At 39.4% G+C, this 23,311-nt stretch overlaps 1 protein-coding gene across 8 annotated transcripts in view; it reads left to right on the top strand.

Annotated features, from left to right (window-relative positions):
- The window catches only part of Su(dx) (Suppressor of deltex), a 171,612-nt gene that overhangs the window by 114,445 nt on the left and 33,856 nt on the right, over positions 1-23,311 (top strand). For all 8 annotated transcript variants that reach the window (XM_070085183.1, XM_070085181.1, XM_070085178.1 and 5 more), the window contains 2 exons: positions 7,645-7,804; positions 10,750-10,899. In XM_070085183.1, the coding sequence (XP_069941284.1) occupies positions 7,645-7,804; positions 10,750-10,899 (310 nt within the window). The remainder of the gene's footprint in view (positions 1-7,644; positions 7,805-10,749; positions 10,900-23,311) is intronic.

Here is a 23,311-nt window from a genome sequence, read left to right as displayed (position 1 = left end):
TCTTAACTTGTTTAACTCACTCCAAAATTTTTTCTTATTTTCATTAAAATTTTTGGACAGTGCCTCTCCCACTCTATCATCTGTTCTCTTTTTGCACTCTCTCACCACTCTCTTCACCTTTCTTTTACTCTCCATATACTCTACTCTTCTTATAACACTTCTGCTTTGTAAAAATCTCTCATAAGCTACCTTTTTCTCTTTTATCACACCCTTTACTTCATCATTCCACCAATCACTCCTCTTTCCTTCTACACCCACCCTCCTATAACCACAAACTTCTGCCCCACGTTCTAATACTGCATTTTTAAAACTATTCCAACCCCCACTACTTATACTTGCACTAGCCCACTTTTCTGCCAATAGTTGCTTAGATCTCGCCCAAACTTCCTCCTCCCTTAGTTTATGCACTTTCACCTTCCTCTTACTTGTTGTCATTTTCCTCTTTTCCCATCTACCTTTTACTCTAACTGTAGCTACAACTAAATAATGATCTGATATATCAGTTTCCCCTCTATAAATGCATATATCCTGAATCCTACCCATCAACCTTTTATCCACCAATGCATAATCTAATAAACTACTTACATTACGTGTTATATCATACCTTGTATATTTATTTATTCTCTCTTTCATAAAATATGTATTAGTTATTACCAAACCTCTTTCTACACATAGCTCAGTTAAAGGTTCCCCATTTTCATTTACCCCTGGCACCCCAAGTTTACCTACTACTCCCTCCACAACATTTTTACCCACTTTAGCATTGAAATCCCCAGCCACAAGTACTCTCACACTTGGTTCAAACCTCCCCATGCATTCACTCAACATTTCCCCAAATCTCTCTCTCTCCTCTACACTTCTCTCTCCTCCAGGTGCATATACGCTTACTATAACCCACTTTTCACATCCAACCTTTATTTTGCTCCACATAATCCTTGAATTAATACATTTATAGTCCTTCTTTTCCTGCCGTAGCTTATCCTTCAACATTATTGCTACTCCTTCTTTAGCTCTAACTCTATTTGAAACCCCTGACCTAATCCCATTTATTCCTCTCCACTGAAACTCTCCCACCCCCTTCAGCTTTGTTTCACTTAAAGCCAGGACATCCAGCTTCTTCTCATTCATAACATCCACAATCATCTTTCTTATCATCCACACAACATCCACGCACATTCAGACATCCCACTTTGACAATTTTTTTCTTATTCTTTTTAGTAACTATTACAGGAAAAGGGGATACTAGCCCATTGTTCCCGGCATTTTAGTTGACTTTTACAACATGCATGGCTTACGGAGGAGAGATTCTTATTCCACTTCCCCATGGATGTAAAAGGAAAAGTAATAAGGACAAGAACTATTAAGATATAGTCAAAGAAAACTCAGATGAGTGTGTGTAAATAAATGTGCACATGTATGTGTAGTGTGACCTAAGTGTAAGTAGAAGTAGCAAGATGTACCTGTTATCTTGTATATTTATGAGACAGACAAAAGACACCAGCAATCTTATCATCTTGTAAAACAATTATAGGCTTTCGTTTTACACTCACTTGGCAGAATGGTAGTACCTCCCTGGGTGGTTGCTGTCTACCAACCTACTACTCAGTATCCTCATAAAAGGTCTTTACAGCATTTAGTAACTTACTACGTATTCCATATACAGTTGACCCTCAACTGATGGCAGCCTTAAGTAGCGGCAATTTCGTCTAATGGCGCTTTTTGCCGTAGAAAAAAATGCCTTGACCAACGGCGAAAAACTTAACCAACGACGTTCTTCTGGAACATGTCCCCAGCCACTCCAAAACTCAGTGTGCCGTTGTTTACAAGCTGTTGCGGTTGGTTTCCTCATGTGCCTCCCATACATTTTGGATTATTCCATTGTTTCTAGTGCTTGTAACCGCTAAATAAGTCACCATGGGCCCCAAGAAAGCTTCTAGAACCAGCCCTTTGGTAAAGGATGTGGGAAACACAATAGAATTCAAGAAAAAGTTTGTAGAAAAATATGAAAGTGGTGGTGGTAGAGAGTGGTAGTGATGGTGGTAGAGGGTGGTAGTGATGGTGGTAGAGGGTGGTACTGGTTGTGATGGCAGTAGAGGGTGGTACTGGTTGTGATGGCAGTAGAGGATGGTACTGGTTGTGATGGTGGTTGAGGGTGGTACTGGTTGTGATGGTGGTAGAGGGTGGCAATGATGGTGGTAGATGGTGGTACTGGTTGTGATGGTGGTAGAGGGTGGTATTGGTTGTGATGGTGGTAGAGGGTGGTATTGGTTGTGATGGTGGTAGAGGGTGGTACTGGTTGTGATGGTGGTAGAGGGTGGTACTGGTTGTGATGGTGGTAGAGGATGGTCCAGTGATTCTCAAGCTGGTCCTAGTGGCATTAAAGAACCAAGAAGGGAGGTAACCCCACCAAAGGACTTGGTACCTGAAGTCTTTATGGAAGGGGATTCTCCTTCCAAGCAATAGACAATCCTGAATTTCCCCTGATGCTGGCACATCACTCAACAACTCCACAATAAAGGTAAGTGGCATTTAATTATTGTTTATTTTGCATGCCCCATTCCTTTCCATATAAGGAAATGTATATTTCATGTAAAAAAAAAAAATTCAGACTGGGGTGTCAGGCACGGATTAATTCTATTTCCATTACAGTGGAACCTCAAATTTCGAACGTATCGCTTATCGAACTCTTCGAAAATAGAACCCTTTTCTCGAACCAACTTTGTCCCTATTATCGAACTCGCCCCTATTTTCGAACCGCTGGGTACCGGACCTGTCCGGCAGCCCGCTCTGTCCGCATCCCCATGCAGGCGCTGTGAGCCAGTCTGGTTTTGTTGATGTTTTAGTGAACACTAACCTGCGCTCTCATTCAAACATTTTACGATTATTTCATTATGTTTAGTGCTTGTGGGACTGTGAAATAAGCTACAATGGGCCCAAAGAAACTTGCTGATGGTACCCCTGTGGTAAAGAAAGTGAGAAACACCATAGATGTGAAGAAGGAAATAATACGGAAGTGGAAAGATGTCCAAGTGGAATGATGTCCAAATGTTTGTGGAGAAGTGCCACCTTGAGCAAGCTGAAACAAGCCATCTTTGCAACAAGTTCAGTGACAGAACCATGTCCCATTTTAGGGAAATCTTAAGGAGGCACCAGAAACAGAGGATTGTGGACAGTTATTTTGTGAGACAGGGATCCAGTGACTCTTAAGCTGGTCCTAGTGGCATTAAAAGACAGAGAAGGGAAGTAACCCCAGAGACGGCTTTGATACCTTTAGTCCTCATGGAGGAATATTCTCCTTCCAAACACTAACCCCAACTCCCTCTCTCCTCCTCCCTATCTTCCAGATGCCATCACCAATCTTCAATAAAGGTAAGTAAAATGTTATTTTATATGTTTATTTAAATCTATTAATACATAATTGAACACTATATTTGTTGTGTATGTAAAACTGTAATTAATCTCTATAAAATGTATTTTTTTGTGAATATTTTTGGGTTTCTGGAACGGATTAATTGTACAGTGGTCCCTCGTTTTTCGTAGTTAATCCGTTCCTGGAGTTGCTACTATTAACGAAATCTACGATTTGCGATCAATTTTCCCCATAAGAAATAATGTAAATACAATTAATCCATTCCTGACACCCAGAAGTATTAAAACAAAAAAATTTTTTACATGAAATATAGATGTAGTACATAAACAATACAATGGGAAATGATGAATGAAACATTAACAGCATAACACTTGCCTTTATTGGAGATTCTTCTTAGTGTATGGGAGACTGGAGGAGGAGAGAGATTGGATTGTTTATAGTTTGGAAGGGGAATCCCCTTCCAGCAACACCTCAGGTACCAATTGCTTTTCTGGGGTTGCTTCTCTTCTCTGTTTCTTAATGCCACTAGGACCACCTTGAGAGTCACTGGAGTCCTGTCTCGCAAAAAAACTGTCCAGAGAGCTCTTTTTCTGGCGTCTCTTTAAAACTTCCCTAAAATGGGCCAAGACTCTGTCACTGTACAAGTTGCCGATATGGCTTGCAACATCCTTCTCATAAATCTTTCCATCCTACCCCACATTTCAAAAATCTCTTTAATTTCTGAAGAAGGCACCTTCCTCCATCTCTCTTCCTCCTCCTCTGCAGCAAGATTCAGAGCTGCCATCTGTTGCTGTTCCTGCTGAAGCTCTTGCAGCTCCTCAGTGGTTAGCTCTTTGTTGTGGTTCTCCACCAACTCTTCCACATCCTCCAAACTCACATCCAACCCCATGGAAGCCCCCAGTGCCACAATGGATTTAACAACTGACATAGGCTCATCAGGGTCAGCCCCAAACCCTTCAAAATCCCTCTTGTGGACACAATCTGGCCACAATTTTCTCCAAGCAGGGTTCAAAGTCCTGGTAGTCACTCCCTCCCAAGCCTTACCTATAAGGCTTACACAATGGAGAATACTGAAATGTTCTTTCCAAAAATCTCGTAGGGTCAAGTGAGTGTCTGAGGTCACATTCAAGCACCTTTCAAACATTGCTTTGGTGTAGTTTTTTTTCAAATTTGCAATGACCTGCTGGTCCATGGGTTGGAGGAGAGGAGTGGTATTCGGGGGCAAGAACTTTACTGTGATGAACCCAAACTCCTTCAGAATTAGGTCATCCAAGTTTGGAGGATGAGCAGGTGCATTGTCCATTACTAGGAGGCACTTGAGATCCAATTTCTTTTGCACTAGGGCCAAACACTTCGTTGAACCACTCTACAAAAATTTCCCTCGTGACCCATGCCTTACTATTAGATTTCCAAAACACACACAATTTACTCTTCATAACATTGTTTTTCCTGAACACTCTGGGATTTTCAGAATGGTACACTAGTAACGGCTTCACTTTGAAATCCCCACTAGCATTAGCACAGAACATTAGCGTCAGCCTGTCTTTCATAGGCCTGTGTCCTGGCATTGCCTTTTCCTCTTGTGTAATGAAGGTCCTCTTTGGCATTTTCTTCCAAAAGAGGCCTGTTTCGTCACATTTGAACACTTGTTCAGGTTTCAGTCCTTCACTGTTTATGTACTCCTGGAATTCATGCACATATTTTTCAGCCGCCTTGTGGTCCGAACTGGCAGCCTCACCATGCCTTACCACACTGTGTATGCCAGTACGCTTCTTAAATCTCTCAAACCAGCCTTTGCTAGCCTTAAATTCACTCACATCATCACTAGTTGCAGGCAATTTCTTTACCAAATCGTCATGCAACTGCCTAGCCTTTTCACAAATAAGCGACGTCATAAGACTGTCTCCTGCTAATTGTTTCTCATTTATCCACACCAATAATAACTTCTCAACATCTTCGAGTACTGGTGATCTCATTTTTGTCAGCATATTTACCCCCTTTGCAACAACAGCATCCTTGATTTCCTTTTTCTTGGCTATGATGGAAGATATGGTTGTACGGGATTTGTTATACATCCTGGCCAGTTTGCCCACACGTACACCACTATCATATTGTTCAATGATGTTTTTCTTAAATTCAATCGTATTTCTCACCTTCTTTACCAAAGGCTTGGCACTAGTAGCTTTCTTTGGAGCCATGGTAGCTTATTTAACACTTAAATAACTTGCAAGCACTAAAATAAATGAAATATTTCGCTGGAGCACGTGAGGGGACCGTCGCTCACTGGTAAACAATGGCACACTGGCTGGGAAGGAAAGGCCGAGGCGGCTCGAGGCTGCTCAGACCGTGCGTACGCGTCCAGGACGAAGGACTGTTAGCGAGTTACCGGACCATATCCGAGCCAATATTTTGACGAAAAAACAGGACTATTTCCGAAATGGACGACTTTCATGCCGGACGATTATTGAAGGACCACTGTACAGTGCAAAGTCGCTGTTTTAAACCAAAAACACAAAGTTTTTTTTTTTTCTCATTATGCACTGTGTGCTGCAGGATTCTTTTTATACTGCGCACACTGACCACATAGACCGATTCTTGCATATGTAGGCCTACCGGCTTTCTCTCATTAGATTTGAGGGCGCTAGAATTTGGGCGTACTAGTACTTCAAAAACCCTGGTGTGTAAGCCGTACTAGTACGTCTGAAACCCTGAAAGGGTTAATAACATAGAAACATGGAATATAATACTCTAGAATGAATAAAATAAGTCATTATGTATATCACGAGAGGTGTTGTGTTGTTGGGTGTATAAGGACCACTGAGAGTAAGCCATCCATAATGGTGGTGAAGCAGCAGTTGAGGCGGCGGTGTTTTCTGTAGCCCTATATAACTGCAGCAACATTGGAGGAGTTGGTAGAATTGCTGACTCACTGAAGTATGCACCCTCTACCACCATCACAATCACTACCACCCTCTACCACCATCACTACCACCCTCTACCACCATCACTACCACATTCTACCACCATCACTACCACCGTCTACTACTATCACAACTGCTAGCACCCTCTACCACCATCACTACCACCCTCTACCACTTTCACAACTGCTAGCACCCTCTACCACCATCACTACCACCCTCTACCACTATCACAACTGCTTCCACTCTACCACCACCACCTTCATATTTTTCTACAAACTTTTGCTTAAATTATGTGTGTTTCTGTCATTCTTTACTAAAGGGCTGGCACTAAAAGCTTTCTTTGGAGCCATGGTGACTTATTTAGCAGTTGCAAGCACTAAAACGAATGGAATATTATGAAATGTATCGTATGAACTCTTGGGATCATCCTCACTCACTGATAAACAATGGCACATTGGCTGGGAATGGAGTGTGAGGTGGCTCGGTGCTGTGTGCATGTGTCCCAGACGAATGACTATTTGCGAGTCAAACGATGATTTGTGAGCCAGTGTTTTGACGAAAATAACGTTAAAATTTTTGAAAATTACGACTATTGAGCTTTACGATTATCGAGGGACCACTGTACTTCTTCATGCATGTGTAGTGTGACCTAAGTGTAAGGAGAAGTAGCAAGATGTACCTGAAATCTTGCATGTTTGAGACTGAAAAAAAAGACAGCAGCAATCCTACCATCATGTAAAACAAATACAGGCTTCCGTTTTACACTGACTTGGCAATATGGTAGCACCTCCCTGGGAGGTTGCCGCCTACCAACGTACTTCCTACTTTTATATATACAGTATATTTCTAGAAGTAGGAAGTATGCTGTATAATGGGTGATAATTTTTTGTTTAACTCGTCAGCTGTCTCACCGTGGCAGGGTGACCCAAAAAAGAAAAACATTTTCACTCGGCTTAATAACACATCAAATAAGCTATTCAGAAAACTAGGCCTATGTTTACATATATTATTTTGTTTAGTAGTATTTCAGTATCTAGAAATCTTAAAAGTTGAAACGGTCTTGGTTCGTAGTAAAGCATGTGAATAAACTCTTGGTAAAGTAAATTGTACCAGAAGATGGAATTCACTGCTTTATTGACAATAACAGTGGTGATGCTGGAGTTATCAGTTATTGTGGAAATTTTTAAAGTTTGCAATTTACTGTACTGTAGTAAATAGTGATTCTTTGTGTAGGCCTCCCCATTTTATAATGAACCATTTATTATATGGAGGTTAATTAAATTCTGAGCAATGGTAAGGTTGTAATGATACATAATAATGCAAATGTTACTAAAATATTTTCACTTTATACAGAGAGTGGTTCTTCCAGTTGTCTCATGAAGTCCTCAACCCCATGTACTGCTTATTTGAATATGCTAACAAGAACAACTACTCACTGCAGATCAACCCTGCCTCGGAAGTCAATCCTGATCATTTAACATACTTCAAGTTTATTGGTCGCTTTATTGCAATGGTAAGGACGTGGTAGAGAAACCTACAGAAAAGTTAACTGAATTGTAGTTGAGTGTTCAGCTTCATTATTTCCAATACTCTAATTTAGCAATACATTGGTTAGAATTTTTTCAAATTTTGAAAAAGGGTCATTAAGTCTCTTTTATTCTAATGATTCGTCATATCCTGTAAGTTGTAGACTTTTTGGCTGCATGTCCCCCGTGGAACTGTTTTGGATAATGTAAAATGGTGAATTTCTTTACCCTCAGTGACATTTCTTTGCCTTAACTTTTCCTTTAACCCTTTGACTGTTTTGGAGTTGTCACAGTTGCTCTTTGCTGATGACACTGTGCTCTTGGGAGATTCTGAAGAGAAGTTGCAGAGATTGGTGGATGAATTTGGTAGGGTGTGCAAAAGAAGAAAATTAAAAGTGAATACAGGAAAGAGTAAGGTTATGAGGATAACAAAAAGATTAGGTGATGAAAGATTGGATATCAGATTGGAGGGAGAGAGTATGGAGGAGGTGAATGTATTCAGATATTTGGGAGTGGACGTGTCAGCGGATGGGTCTATGAAAGATGAGGTGAATCATAGAATTGATGAGGGGAAAAGGGTGAGTGGTGCACTTAGGAGTCTGTGGAGACAAAGAACTTTGTCCTTGGAGGCAAAGAGGGGAATGTATGAGAGTAAAGTTTTACCAACGCTCTTATATGGGTGTGAAGCATGGGTGATGAATGTTGCAGCGAGGAGAAGGCTGGAGGCAGTGGAGATGTCATGTCTGAGGGCAATGTGTGGTGTGAATATAATGCAGAGAATTCGTAGTTTGGAAGTTAGGAGGAGGTGCGGGATTACCAAAACTGTTGTCCAGAGGGCTGAGGAAGGGTTGTTGAGGTGGTTCGGATATGTAGAGAGAATGGAGCGAAACAGAGTGACTTCAAGAGTGTATCAGTCTGTAGTGGAAGGAAGGCGGGGTAGGGGTCGGCCTAGGAAAGGTTGGAGGGAGGGGGTAAAGGAGGTTTTGTGTGCGAGGGGCTTGGACTTCCAGCAGGCATGCGTGAGCGTGTTTGATAGGAGTGAATGGAGACAAATGTTTTTTAATACTTGACGTGCTGTTGGAGTGTGAGCAAAGTAACATTTATGAAGGGGCTCAGAGAAACCGGCAGGCCGGACTTGAGTCCTGGAGATGGGAAGTACAGTGCCTGCACTCTGAAAGAGGGGTGTTAATGTTGCAGTTTAAAAACTGTAGTGTAGAGCACCCTTCTGGCAAGACAGTGATGGAGTGAATAATGGTGAAAGTTTTTCTTTTTCGGGCCACCCTGGCTTGGTGGGAATCGGCCAGTGTGATAATAAAAAAAAAAAATAATATACTTCTTACAAGCCACCGTTTTTGACGTATATATACTCATAAATTCTAGCGGCTTCAAATCAAGCAGGAGAAAGCTGGTAGGCCCACTTGTGAGAGAATGGGTCTGTGTGGTCAGTGTGCACCATATAAAAAAAATCTTGCAGTACACAGTACATAATGAGAAAAAAAAACTCCGACCGTTTTTTTTTTTTTTAATTAAAATGCTGACTTTATGGTCTATTTTCATGTAGTATTTATGGTTGTATTCTCGTTTTCTTGGTCTCATTTGATAGACTGGAAAACATATAGAAATAGAAGTGATTTTGATTGGTTTTACTATGAAAAGAACCTTGAAATGGAGCTCAAAGTAGGGGAAATGTTTGATTTTTGCCGATGTTCAAAGGTACTCAAATGATGTCGTTTTCCAGTAAATGTCCAAGTAGCCATTCTAATATGCAGTCATGAATGGGTTGACATTATACAATTATTACAATATTGCAGTAGTCTGTATAACAGTAAATCTTCTATTTTTTGTTTCAATAAAAATTCAAAATAGAAAGCAAGAGTAATATCAGAGGGGCCTGGAGACATGACTGATGAACAAAGAAAATGTTATTTTAGAGCCACGAATGTCTGCATTGTTCATTCTAGACCTTATTTTGAAATTGTCAAATGTTTTAATTTTTGTGAAATTGGCCAAATTGCAAATTTCTGTCCACATTATTGGGTAGTTGAAATTGGTAAATGAGCAGTTTCTTGTACTCAATCAATAGAAAAAATGTAGTTCTAAAGAAATAGCTATGAGTTTGGTCGACTGGAACAATGGAATTAGCCGAAAATAGAGCACAAAGCGGGTGAAATCGCCGATTCGTAAATATCGCCGAGGTCGCTCACTTCACAAGAGCGTAATTCCGTCAGTTTTCCATCAAATTTCGTTCTTTTGGTGTCATTACAATCGGGAAAAGATTCTCTATCACTTTGTGAGAAAAAATAATGGGGGGGGGGGGGGGTTGCGACACCAGGAGACACCTCAGGATTTGGGGTTGTGACAGTCAAGGGGTTAAATGAAAGTGTTCCCAGTCCTTCTCTTTCCTTCTGTTTCAACATTTGTGTGTGTTTGCTGAGAACATTCTTAACTCTTTTCACTCTCATGTAATTACAAAAATTGATGACTTTCTTGTTAGTTAACCCAATGTGTGGAATTCTTTAATGGCCGTTTCAGGAACATTTGAAAGATCCTGAAATGTCTGGAAAGGATTCTCAAGATGGCCATCCTTACGGGCAGCTCCCAGAAGGAAATATGCATTAAAGAGACAAATAGATGGTTTATAATGCTTATTCTTACTGTAGTTTGGCCTGGGACCATTTCAACAATATAAATTATTGATAATAATAAGCATACGTGTTTTTCAAAATGTGATCATTTGTGCATATGTAAATACAATGAAATGGCATCTTGAATTATGTATATTAGCATCTTTGTGTATTTGGTTTTCTGTAATTATGCCATTTAGTGACATATTTAGCTATTCCTGCTTTGGGAGATTATTTTTGCAATTAGACTTGTCATACAACATAATGTTGCATTCCCATAATTCAGAAAATCTTCTTTCAATTTTCAGGCTCTGTACCATGGGAAATTCATCTATTCTGGCTTTACCATGCCATTCTACAAACGCATGCTTAACAAAAAACTTACCATTAAGGATCTTGAATCTATTGATCCAGAATTTTACAACTCTCTCTGCTGGATTAGAGATAACAACATAGAGGTAAGAGTTAACATATGATAATATAATAATGAAGGAAATTTTTGTAGTGTCTTGTACTGTATACATTTACATTATAGGGACATGAGTAGCTTAGAAATAAGAGATAAAGTTAATGGAGAGGATGAAGTGGAGGCATTAAATTTTCCTGTGAGTTCTGCAGTACCACTGAATTTATTACTACTGGTATCCAAATCTGAAAACCATCTGTAGTTCTTTATAGTATGTTTATTTCCAGAAATTTCCTTTGACTCTATAAATTTCTTCTTATTAACCCTTTTGGTGTCGGTCCCATAGTACTACGGCTTGAGAGCCATTGTCAGTTCCGTAGTACTATGCCAAAATTCTAGCGTCTTCAAATCTGGTGGAAGAAGGCTGGTAGGCCTACATATGAAAGAATGGGTCTGCATGGTCAGTGTGTGCAGTATAAAAAAAATCCTTAGCACGCAGTTCCTAATGAGAAAAAAAAAACCCGACCGTGTTTTTGGTTTAAAACAGCGACTTTGTGGTGTATTTTTGTATGGTATTTATGGTTGCATTCTCGTTTTCTTGGTCTCATTTGATAGAATGGAAGATATATTACAGAAATGGAGATGACTTTGATTGGTTGCATGAAGAAAAGTATCTTGAAATTGAACTCAAAGCAACAGAAATGTTCGATTTTTGCCGATGTTCAAGAGTAAACAAATGATGTCGCTGTCCAATTTGTGTCCAACTGGCTAGTCTAATGTGCAGTCATGAATGAGTTGACATTATTTATGCAATTATTATAATAATGCAGTAGTCTGCATAACAGTAAATCTTTTACTTTTTGTAAGAATAAAAATTCAAAATGGAAAGCAAGAGCAATATAAGAAGGACCTGGATACATGACTAGTGAACAGAGAAAATGTTATTTTAGTGCCAGGAATGTGTTTTGTTTATTCTGGACCCTATTTTGAAATTGGCATCTCTTGAAATTTGTGTGAAATTGGCCAAATTGCCAATATCTGACCATTTTATTGGGTAGTTGGAATTGGTAAATGAGCAGTTTCTTGTACTCAGTTGATAGAACAAATGGGGTTCTAGCGAAATAGCTTTGATTTTAGTCGACTGGATCAATAGATTTGGCCGAAAATAGGGCTAAAAGTGGGCAAAAATATCACAGAGTGCTAACTTCACGAGAGCATAATTTTGTGTTTCCCACCAAATTTCATACTTTTTTAAAATTTTTATGACACGGTGAATTAAGGATCATGGGTCTCGACACTGAAAGGGTTAAATACAGTGGACCCTCGGCTAACGAACGCATTGCATAATGTTAAATCCGCCTTACGAAGCATTTGAGTGTAAAAAATTTGGCCTGGCTAACGATAAAAAACTCGCCCAATGTGATTTGTCCCGAACCTGTCCGTCCAGCCTGAGTGCCTCAGCTGCCGTGCCATCGTTGTTTACAAGCCAGGGTGGCCGATTTCCTGCATACATTCGATACATTTTGTGTTATTCCATTGTTTATAGTGCTTATAACTGCTAAATAAGCCACCATGGACCCAAAGAAAGCTTCTAGTGCCAATCCTGTGGTAAAAAGGGTGAGAAATACTATCGTATCATGGTCAGCTGCTGCTGCACCACCATCAGCTGTTGCTGCACCACTGTCAGCTGTACTACTCAAAGATATGGAGAGACTGTTGTTGGTGTGGCTTAACGAGAAACAATTACCGAGAAACATTTAATCCCAGAGGGTTAGCCACCCAGGATAACCCAAGAAAGTCAGTGAGTCATCAAGGACTGTCTAACTTATTTCCATTGGGGCCCTTAATCTTGTCCCCCAGGATGCGACCCACACCAGTCGACTAACACCCAGGTGAACAGGAAAAAATGCCTGGAACTAGTGCTCATATTGGTGAATTTAAGGCCAGCAAAGGTTGGTTTGAGAGATTTAAGAATCGTAGTGGCATACACAGTGTGATAAGGCATGGCGATGCTGAAAAATTCAAACCCCCATCAAGTGTTCAATTGTGACGAAACAGGCCTGTTCTGGAAGAAAATGCCAAACAGGACCTACATTACTAGGAGTAAAAGGCACTCCCAGGACACAAGCCTATGAAAGAAGGCTAACTTTCTTGTTTTGTTGTAATGCTAGTGGGGATTGCAAAGTGAAGGCTTTACTCATGTATCACTCTGAAAATCCCAGTATGTTCAAGAAAAACAGTGTCTCATCACTCATCAATACTCTTCAGTAAAGGTAAGTGTCATTTTAACATTTATTTATATAGTTATTTTGCATGTCTCATTGTTTTCTTTGTAGGGAAATGTATATTTCATGAATTTTTTTTTTTTTTAATACTTTTGGCTCCCTGGAACGGATTAATTAGATTTCCATTATTTCTTATGGGGAAAATTAATTCGGTTAATGATAATTTCATCTAACAATGAGCTCTCAGGAACAGATTAATATCGTTAGTCGAGGGTCCACTGTATTAAAACCAGCAAGGGCATTTAAAAAATAATTGAAAAAAAGTCATTAGTGATATTACTACAGTGGGCTCTCGGGTAATGGAGGCATCGGCTAATGTCAAAATCGGATAGCGGTACGTTTTTCGTCAAAATATTGGCTCGGCTAATGCCCAAGAACTCAGTTAAGGGCATTTGTCCCGAATGTGTCCACGCAGCCAGAGTCCCTGTACAGGTAGTGTGCCATTGTTTACAAGCCAGGGACGACGATTCCTCACATACATGCGATATATTTTGTATTATTCGATTGTTTTAGTGCTTGTAACTGCTAAATAAGCCACCATGGGCCCAGAGAAAGCTTCTAGTGCCAGCCCTTTGGTAAAGAAGAAAAAAAGCACAATATAATTCAAGAAAAGACTCGTAGCAAAGTACCAAAGGGGAGCAGGAAGAGAGAGGGGTGAATGTGCCTTCTGCAGTGATTCTACGATGTGTACAATACTAAAGCAGCAGGTATTGATAAAGGCTATAGTGCCAGCCAGCGATAAAGTGTAGAATTAACAGTGTAGCAAGTAAGTTAAGTGAGTAAGCGATAGAAAAACGACACGAAAGTAACTCTCCAATGTTGTTGGATGTGCATCGAGCCAATGAACATACGCCGGCCTGCTACGTATCTTCCACCACCCTAAACCTCTGCCAGCATCTCCTCCATCAAACTAACTAATTAAACTAACATCTCCTCAAAGGTAAGTGTAAATATAAAAGTGTAAGTATAAAAGTAATTTTTTTTTTTTCAACAAACCAGCCGTATCCCACCAAGGCAGGGTGGCCCAAAAAGAAAAACGAAAGTTTCTCTTTTTAACCCTGTGACTGTCGCAAGCCCCCTTTCTGAAACTGTCATTCTATGTTGCAAAACTTTTGTAAAAAAAAAAAAAAAATTTTCTTATGAAATGATAGAGAATCTTTTTGCTGATGGTAACGACACCAAACGTACGAAATTTGGTCGAAAACTCACGGAATTACGCTCCTGCGAAGTTAGCGGTCTCGGCGACATATATGCATCGGCGATTTCGCCATCTTTGAGCCCTGTTTTTGGCTAATTCCGTTGTTCCAGTTGACTAAACTCTTAGGTATTTCTTTAGAACTCCATTTTTTTCTATCAATTGAGTACAAGAAACTGCCCATTTACCAATTTGAACTAACAAATAAAGTGATCAGAAATTGGCAATTTGGCCAATTTCACGCAAATTAAAGAAAAGATGCCAATTTCAAAATAGGGTCCAGAATAAACAATGTAGACATTCTTGGCACAAAAATAACATATCCTCTGTTCATTAGTCACGTCTCTAGGTCCCTCTTATATTACTATTGCTTTCTATTTTGATTTTTTATTCGTACAAAAAATACAAAGTTTGCTGTTATGCAGACTACTGCATTATTGTAAAAATGATATAAATATCAGTGCACTAGTGAAAGAATATTAGACTCCCCAGTTGACGTATATTGGATGTGTAGTGTGATTTACTTACTCTTGAACATTGGTAAAAATCGAACATTTTCGCTACTTTGAGCTCAATTTCAAGGTCGTTTTCATCGTGAAACTAATCAAAATCATCTCTATTTATGCAAAAAATTTTCCATTTTATCACGTGAGACCATGAAAACGAGAATACAACGATAAATACTATATGAAAATACACCTCAAAATCAGCGTTTTAATCCAAAAAAAATGGTCTTTTTTTTTTCTCATTATGTACTGCATGCTGCAGGATTTTTTTTATGTGGTGCACACTGAACACAGACCCATTCTCTCACATGTGGGCCTACCAACTTTTTCCTGCTTGATTTGAAGCCGCTAGAATTATTGAGTATATATACGTCCGAAGCACTGGCTCGTAAGTCGTATATATACAGCCAAAACAGTCAAAGGGTTAACTTTAGTAATTTATACAAGAGAAGGGGAAAAGTAAATGTTTCTTCTTTCAACACATCGGCTGTATCCCACTGAGGCGGGTTGGCCCAAAAGGAAAAATGAAAGTTTCTCCTTTTACATTTAGTAATATATACAGGAGAAGGGGTTACTAGCCCCTTGCTCCTGGCATTTTAGTCGCCTCTTACAACACGCATGGCTTACGGGGGAAGAATTCTGATCCACTTCCCCATGGAGATAACAGAAAATAAACAAGAACAAGAACTAGCAAGAAAATAGAAGATAACCCAGAGGGGTGTGTATATATATGCTTGTACAGTGGACCCCCGCATACCGTCGCCATCACATAACGTACAATCCGCATACCACTCGCTTTTATCGCAAAAATTTTCCCTCGCATACCGCTCAAAAACCCGCTCACCGCTCTTTGTCCGAGACGCGTCCAAGGTGCGCCCTTAGCCAGCCTCACATGTGCCGCTGGTGGCATTGTTTACCAGCCTGCCTCCGCTGTAACATCCAAGCATACAATCGGAACATTTTGTATTTTGGTGATTTTATCTGCCAAATAAGTGACCATGGGCCCCAAGAAAGCTTCTAGTGCCAACCCTACAGCAATAAGGGTGAGAATGACAATAGAGATGAAGAAAGAGATCATTGATAAGTATGAAAGTGGAGTGCGTGTCGCCGACCTGGCCAGGTTGTACAAGAAACCCAAATCAACCATCGCTGCTATTGTGGGCAACAGAAAGGCAATCAAGGAAGCTGTTCTTGCCAAAGGTTTAACTGTGTTTTTGAAACAGAGATCGCAAGTGATGGAAGATGTTGAGAGACTCTTATTGGTGTAGATAAATGAAAAACATCTAGCAGGAGATAGCGTTTCTCAAGCGATCATAAGCGAAAAGGCTAGGAAGTTGCATGAGGATTTAATTAAAAAAATGCCTGCAACTAGTGATGATGTGAGTGAATTTAAGGCCAGCAAAGGTTGGTTTGAGAGATTTAAGAAGCGTAGTGGCATACATAGTGTGATAAGGCATGGTGAGGCTGCCAGTTCGGACCACAAAGCAGCTGAAAAATATGTGAAGGAATTCAAGGAGTACATAGACAGTGAAGGACTGAAACCTGAACAAGTGTTTAATTGTGATGAAACAGGCCTGTTTTGGAAGAAAATGCCAAGCAGGACCTACATTACTGAGGAGGAAAAGGCACTCCCAGGACATAAGCCTATGAAAGACAGGCTTACTTTGTTGATGTGTTCCAATGCTACTGGTGATTGCAAAGTGAAGCCTTTATTAGTGTATCTCTCTGAAACTCCCAGACCGTTCAGGCAAAAGAATGTCCTCAAGGAGAATTTGTGTGTGCTGTGGAGGGCAAACAGTAAGGCATGGGTCACTAGGGACTTTTTCTATGACTGGTTACACCATGCATTTGCCCCCAATGTGAAAGATTACCTAACTGAAAAGAAATTAGAACTTAAGTGCCTCCTGGTGTTAGACAATGTCCCTGGTCATCCTACAGACGTGGCAGAGCGACTTTATGGGGACATGAAATTCATTAAGGTGAAGTTTTTGCCTCCTAATACCACTCCTCTCCTGCAGCCCATGGACCAGCAGGTTATTGCAAACTTCAAAAAACTGTACACAAAAGCTCTGTTTGAAAGGTGCTTTGTAGTGACCTCAGAAACTCAACTGACTCTAAGAGAGTTTTGGAGAGAGCACTTTAATATCCTCAATTGTGTAAACCTTATAGGTAAGGCTTGGGAGGGAGTGACTAAGAAGACCTTGAACTCTGCTTGGAAGAAACTGTGGCCAGAATGTGTAGACAAAAGGGATTTTGAAGGGTTTGAGGCTAACCCTGAGAGGATTATGCCAGTTGAGGAATCCATTGTGGCATTGGGAAAGTCCTTGGGGTTGGAGGTTAGTGGGGAGGATGTGGAAGAGTTGGTGGAGGAGGACAATGAAGAACTAACCACTGATGAGCTGATAGATCAACTTCAACAGCAAGAGGCCAGACCTGAGGAAACTGGTTCAGAGGAGGGGAGAGAGAAATTGAAGAAGTTGCCTACTACAAAGATTAAGGAAATCTGTGCAAAGTGGCTTGAAGTGCAAACCTTCATGGATGAAAATCACCCTCACACAGCTATTGCAAGCCGTGTTGGCAACCTGTACACTGACAATGTTGTGAAACACTTTAGGGAAGTCATAAAGGAACGAGAGGTACAGGCCACTATGGACAGATATGTTGTGCGAAAGAAGTCCAGTGACTCTGAAGCTGGTCCTAGTGGCATTAAAAGAAGAAGGGAAGTAACCCCAGAAAAGGACTCGACACCTCAAGTCTTAATGGAAGGGGATTCCCCTTCTAAACACTAACACACTCTCTCCCCTCCTCCCATCCCATCAATCATCACCAGATCTTCAATAAAAGTAAGTGTCATGTAATTGTGCATGCCTTTTTCAGTTTGTGTGTATTAAAATTAACATTTCATGTGGTAAAAATTTTTTTTTTCATACTTTTGGGTGTCTTGCACGGATTAATTTGATTTCCATTATTTCTTATGGGGAAAATTCATTCGCATACCGATCATTTCGCATAACAAAGAGCCCTCTTGCACGGATTAAAGTCGCTATGCGGGGGTCCACTGTACATGTATGTGTAGTGTGACCTAAGTGTAAGAAGAAGTAGCAAGACGTACCTGAAATCTTGCATGTTTGAGACAAAAAAAAGACACCAGCAATTCTACCATCATGTAAAACAATTACAGGTTTCCGTTTTACGCTCACTTGGCAGGACGGTAGTACCTCCCTGGGCGGTTGCTGTCTACCAACCTACTGCCTAGGAAAAGTAAATATATTAAGTGTAAATGTAAAAGGACCCCAATGGAAATACGTAAGTCACTCTGACTTTTTTGGGTTATCCTAGGTACTTTACACATGCTATGTATGATAATCTATGTATGTAATTATTTGTGTATACCTGAATAAACTTCTTTATTTATTTATAAATTAAAATGTAAAATATCTCTTATTTATAAATTAAAATGTAAATATTTTTTATTTATAAATTACATAAATTGTTTAAGTGTGATAGTGTTGGTGGGTTCTGCTAGTGCCTCCACCACCACCACTATGTACAGCTTCTCTCAGTGGCCTCTATAAACCAAAGAACAACACTTCCATTGCTTTACTCCTCTCATACATTATGACATATTTTATTCATTCTAGAATATGTATCATGTTTCTGTGTTATTAATTTTTTTTTTCAACAAGTCGGCCGTCTCCCACCGAGGCAGGGTGACCCAAAAAAGAAAGAAAATCCCCCCAAAAAAAATACTTTCATCATCATTCAACACTTTCACCACACTCGCACATTATCACTGTTTTTGCAGAGGTGCTCAGAATACAACAGTTTAGAAGCATACACATATAAAGATACACAACATATCCCTCCAAACTGCCAATATCCCAAACCCCTCCTTTAAAGTGCAGGCATTGTACTTCCCATTTCCAGGACTCAAGTCCGACTATATAAAAATAACCGGTTTCCCTGAATAACTTCACTAAATATTATAATCCCTGCTCACACTCCAACAGATCGTCAGGTCCCAAGTACCATTCGCCTCCATTCACTCCTATCTAACATGCTCACGCACGCTTACTAGAAGTCCAAGCCCCTTGCCCACAAAATCTCCTTTACCCCCTCTCTCCAACCTTTTCGAGGACGACCCCTACCCCGCCTTCCTTCCTTTATAGATTTATATGCTTTCCATGTCATTCTACTTTGATCCATTCTCTCTAAATGACCAAACCACCTCAACAACCCCTCTTCTGCCCTCTGACTAATACTTTTATTAACTCCACACCTTTTCCTAATTTCCACACTTCGAATTTTCTGCATAATATTTACACCACACATTGCCCTTAAACAGGACATCTCCACTGCCTCCAACCGTCTCCTCGCTGCTGCATTTACCACCCAAGCTTCACACCCATATAAGAGTGTTGGTACTACTATACTTTCATACATTCCCTTCTTTGCCTTCATAGATAACATTTTTTGACTCCACATATACCTCAATGCACCACTGACCTTTTTTCTCTCATCAATTCTATGATTAACCTCATCCTTCATAAATCCATCCGCCGACACATCAACTCCCAAGTATCTGAAAACATTCACTTCTTCCATACTCCTCCTCCCCAATTTGATATCCAATTTTTCTTTATCTAAATCATTTGATACCCTCATCACCTTACTCTTTTCTATGTTCACTTTCAACTTTCTACCTTTACTCACATTTCCAAACTCATCCACTAACCTTTGCAATTTTTCTTTAGAATCTCCCATAAGCACAGTATCATCAGCAAAAAGTAACTGTGTCAATTCCCATTTTGAATTTGATTCCCCAAAATTTAATCCCACCCCTCTCCCGAACACCCTAGCATTTACTTCCTTTACAACCCCATCTATAAATATATTTAACAACCATGGTGACATTACACATCCCTGTCTAAGACCTACTTTTACCGGGAAGTAGTCTCCCTCTCTTCTACACACCCTAACCTGAGCCTCACTATCCTCATAAAAACTCTTTACAGCATTTAATAACTTACCACCTATTCCATATACTTGCAACATCTGCCACATTGCTTCTCTATCCACTCTATCATATGCCTTTTCTAAATCCATAAATGCAATAAAAACTTCCCTACCTTTATCTAAATACTGTTCACATATATGCTTCAATGTAAACACTTGATCTACACATCCCCTACCCACTCTGAAACCTCCTTGCTCATCTGCAATCCTACATTCTGTCTTACCTCTAATTCTTTCAGTTATAACCCTACTGTACACTTTTCCTGGTATACTCAGTAAACTTATTCCTCTATAATTTTTACAGTCTCTTTTGTCCCCTTTCCCTTTATATAAAGGGACTATACATGCTCTCTGCCAATCCCTAGGTACCTTCCCCTCTTTCATACATTTATTAAACAAAAGTACCAACCACTCCAACACTATATCCCCCCCTGCTTTTAACATTTCTGTCATGATCCCATCAGTTCCAGCTGCTTTACCCACTTTCATTCTACGTAATGCCTCACGTACCTCTCCCACACTTACATTCTGCTCTTCTTCACTCCTAAAAGATGGTATACCTCCCTGACCAGTGCATGAAATTACTGCCTCTCTTTCTTCCTTAACATTTAAAAGTTCCTCAAAATATTCTCGCCATCTACCTAATACCTCCATCTCCCCATCTACTAACTCCCCTACTCTGTTTTTAACTGACAAATCCATACTTTCCCTAGGCTTTCTTAACTTGTTTAACTCACTCCAAAATTTTTTCTTATTTTCATTAAAATTTCTTGACAGTGCCTCTCCCACTCTTTCATCTGCTCTCCTTTTGCACTCTCTCACCACTCTCTTTACCTCTCTTTTACTCTCCATATACTCTGCTCTTCTTATAACACTCCTGCTTTGTGAAAACCTCTCATAAGCTACCTTTTTCTCTTTTATCACACCCTTTACTTCATCATTCCACCAATCACTCCTCTTTCCTCCTGTGCCCACCCTCCTATAACCACAAACTTCTGCCCCACATTCTAGTACTGCATTTTTAAAACTATTCCAACCCTCTACAACCCCCCCCCCCCACTACTCATTGCACTAGCCCACCTTTCTGCCAATAGTCGCTTATATCTCACCCGAACTTCCTCCTCCCTTAGTTTATACACTTTCACCTCCCTCTTACTTGTTGTTGCCACCTTCCTCTTTTCCCATCTACCTCTTACTCTAACTGTAGCTACAACTAAATAATGATCCGATATATCAGTTGCCCCTCTATAAACATGTACATCCTGGAGCCTACCCATCAACCTTTTATCCACCAATACACAATCTAATAAACTACTTTCGTTACGTGCTACATCATAACCTTGTATATTTATTTATCCTCTTTTTCATAAAATATGTATTACTTATTACCAAATCTCTTTCTACACATAGCTCAATTAAAGGCTCTCCATTTACATTTACCCCTGGCACCCCAAATTTACCTACTACTCCCTCCATAACATTTTTACCCACTTTAGCATTGAAATCCCCAACCACCATTACTCTCACACTTGATTCAAAACTCCCCACGCATTCACTCAACATTTCCCAAAATCCCTCTCTCTCCTCTCCACTTCTCTCTTCTCCAGGTGCATACACGCTTATTATAACCCACTTTTCACATCCAGTCTTTATTTTACTCCACGTAATCCTTGAATTAATACATTTATAGTCCCTCTTTTCCTGCCATAGCTTATCCTTCAACATTATTGTTACTCCTTCTTTAGCTCTAACTCTATTTGAAACCCCTGACCTAATCCCATTTATTCTTCTCCATTGAAACTCTCCCACCCCCTTCAGCTTTGTTTCACTTAAAGCCAGGACATCCAGCTTCTTCTCATTCATAACATCCACAATCATCTCTTTCTTATCATTTGCACAACATCCACACACATTCAGACTTCCCACTTTGACAATTTTCTTCTTCTTATTCTTTTTAGTAATCTTTACAGGAAAAGGGGTTACTAGCCCATTGTTCCCGGCATTTTAGTTGACTTTTACAACACGCATGGCTTACGGAGGAAAGATTCTTATTCCACTTCCCCATGGATATAAAAGGAAAAGTAATAAGACCAAGAACTATTAAGATAAAATCAAAGAAAACTCAGATGAGTGTGTATAAATAAATGTGTACATGTATGTGTAGTGTGACCTAAGTGTAAGTAAAAGTTATTAATATTATTAATATTATTATTATTATTAATGTTATTAATATTGTTTATTATGTCATATTGGATGAATTGTGATAGATAAATAAGCCATAGAGGTAATACTTGCATCGTATTGAAGCATAATAAACTCATCTCCCTTTTGCCTCTTACTTGTCTTCCATACACCAACAAGAGTCAGTAAAGGTAAGTGTGATTTTAAATGTTCATTTATCCATTTTATTAGTGCTTTATATTTATTTGTCATTGTTTTCTGTATGTATATCTATAATTAATCTTCAAAAAAAATATTTTTTGTTAATATTTTTGGCTGTCTTAACCCCTTCAGGGTCCAAGGCCCAAATCTGAAGTGGTGCCCCAGTGTCCAAGAATTTTCAAAAAAAAAAATTTTTATTTTTTCTTATGAAAAGGTAGAGAATCTTGTTGTGAAGGTAATAAAACAAAAAGTACGGAATTTGATGGAAAATTGACGAAATTATGCTCTCGCGAATTTTGACGTGTCAGCGATATTTACGAATCAGCGATTTTGCCGACTTTGACTCCAATTTTAGGCCAATTACATTATTCCAGTCAACCAAATTCTTAGCTATTTCACTAGTATTACTTCTATTCTATCGATTGAGCACAAGAAATCGCCAAGTCAACTGTTTCAACTACAAATTAAAGTGATCGGAAATTGTTAATTTGGCCAATTTAACACAAAGTTCAAAATATTCCAATTTCAAAATAGGGTCCAGAATAAACAATGTAGGTATTCCTGGCACAAAACTAACATTTCCTCTGTTCATTAGTTATGTTTTGAAGCTTTACAAATAAATTCCATTTTGATTTTTTATTCACATAATGAATTTTTATTCACACCAAAAAATAGAAGATTTACTGTTATGCAATACTGTAATAATTGTATAAATATCATCACCATATTTGTGAATGCATATTAGACCCACCAGCTGGCGCGTATTAGACGTGTGAGGTCGTTTGTTTACTCTTGAATATCGGCAAAAATTTAACATTTCTGCTACTTTGAACTCAGTTTCAAGCCATTTCCAGTGCTAAAACCAATCAAAATCATCTCTATTTCTGTAATATGTCTTCCATTCTATCAAATGAGACCAAGAAATCGCAAATAGAACTATAAAAAACATACGAAAAAACACTGCAAAGTCGCTGTTTTAATCGAAAAATCATGATTTCAGTTTTTTCTCTCATTATACACAGCGTGCTGCAGGATCTGTTTTATGTGGTGCACACATACCACATAGATGTATTCTCTCAT

This window comes from Cherax quadricarinatus, chromosome 15 (assembly GCF_038502225.1).
Source record: "Cherax quadricarinatus isolate ZL_2023a chromosome 15, ASM3850222v1, whole genome shotgun sequence".
Lineage (NCBI taxonomy): Eukaryota > Metazoa > Arthropoda > Malacostraca > Decapoda > Parastacidae > Cherax > Cherax quadricarinatus.
The sequence above is the reverse complement of the archived record's forward strand: the minus strand, read 5'-3'. Positions and strand labels throughout refer to the sequence as shown.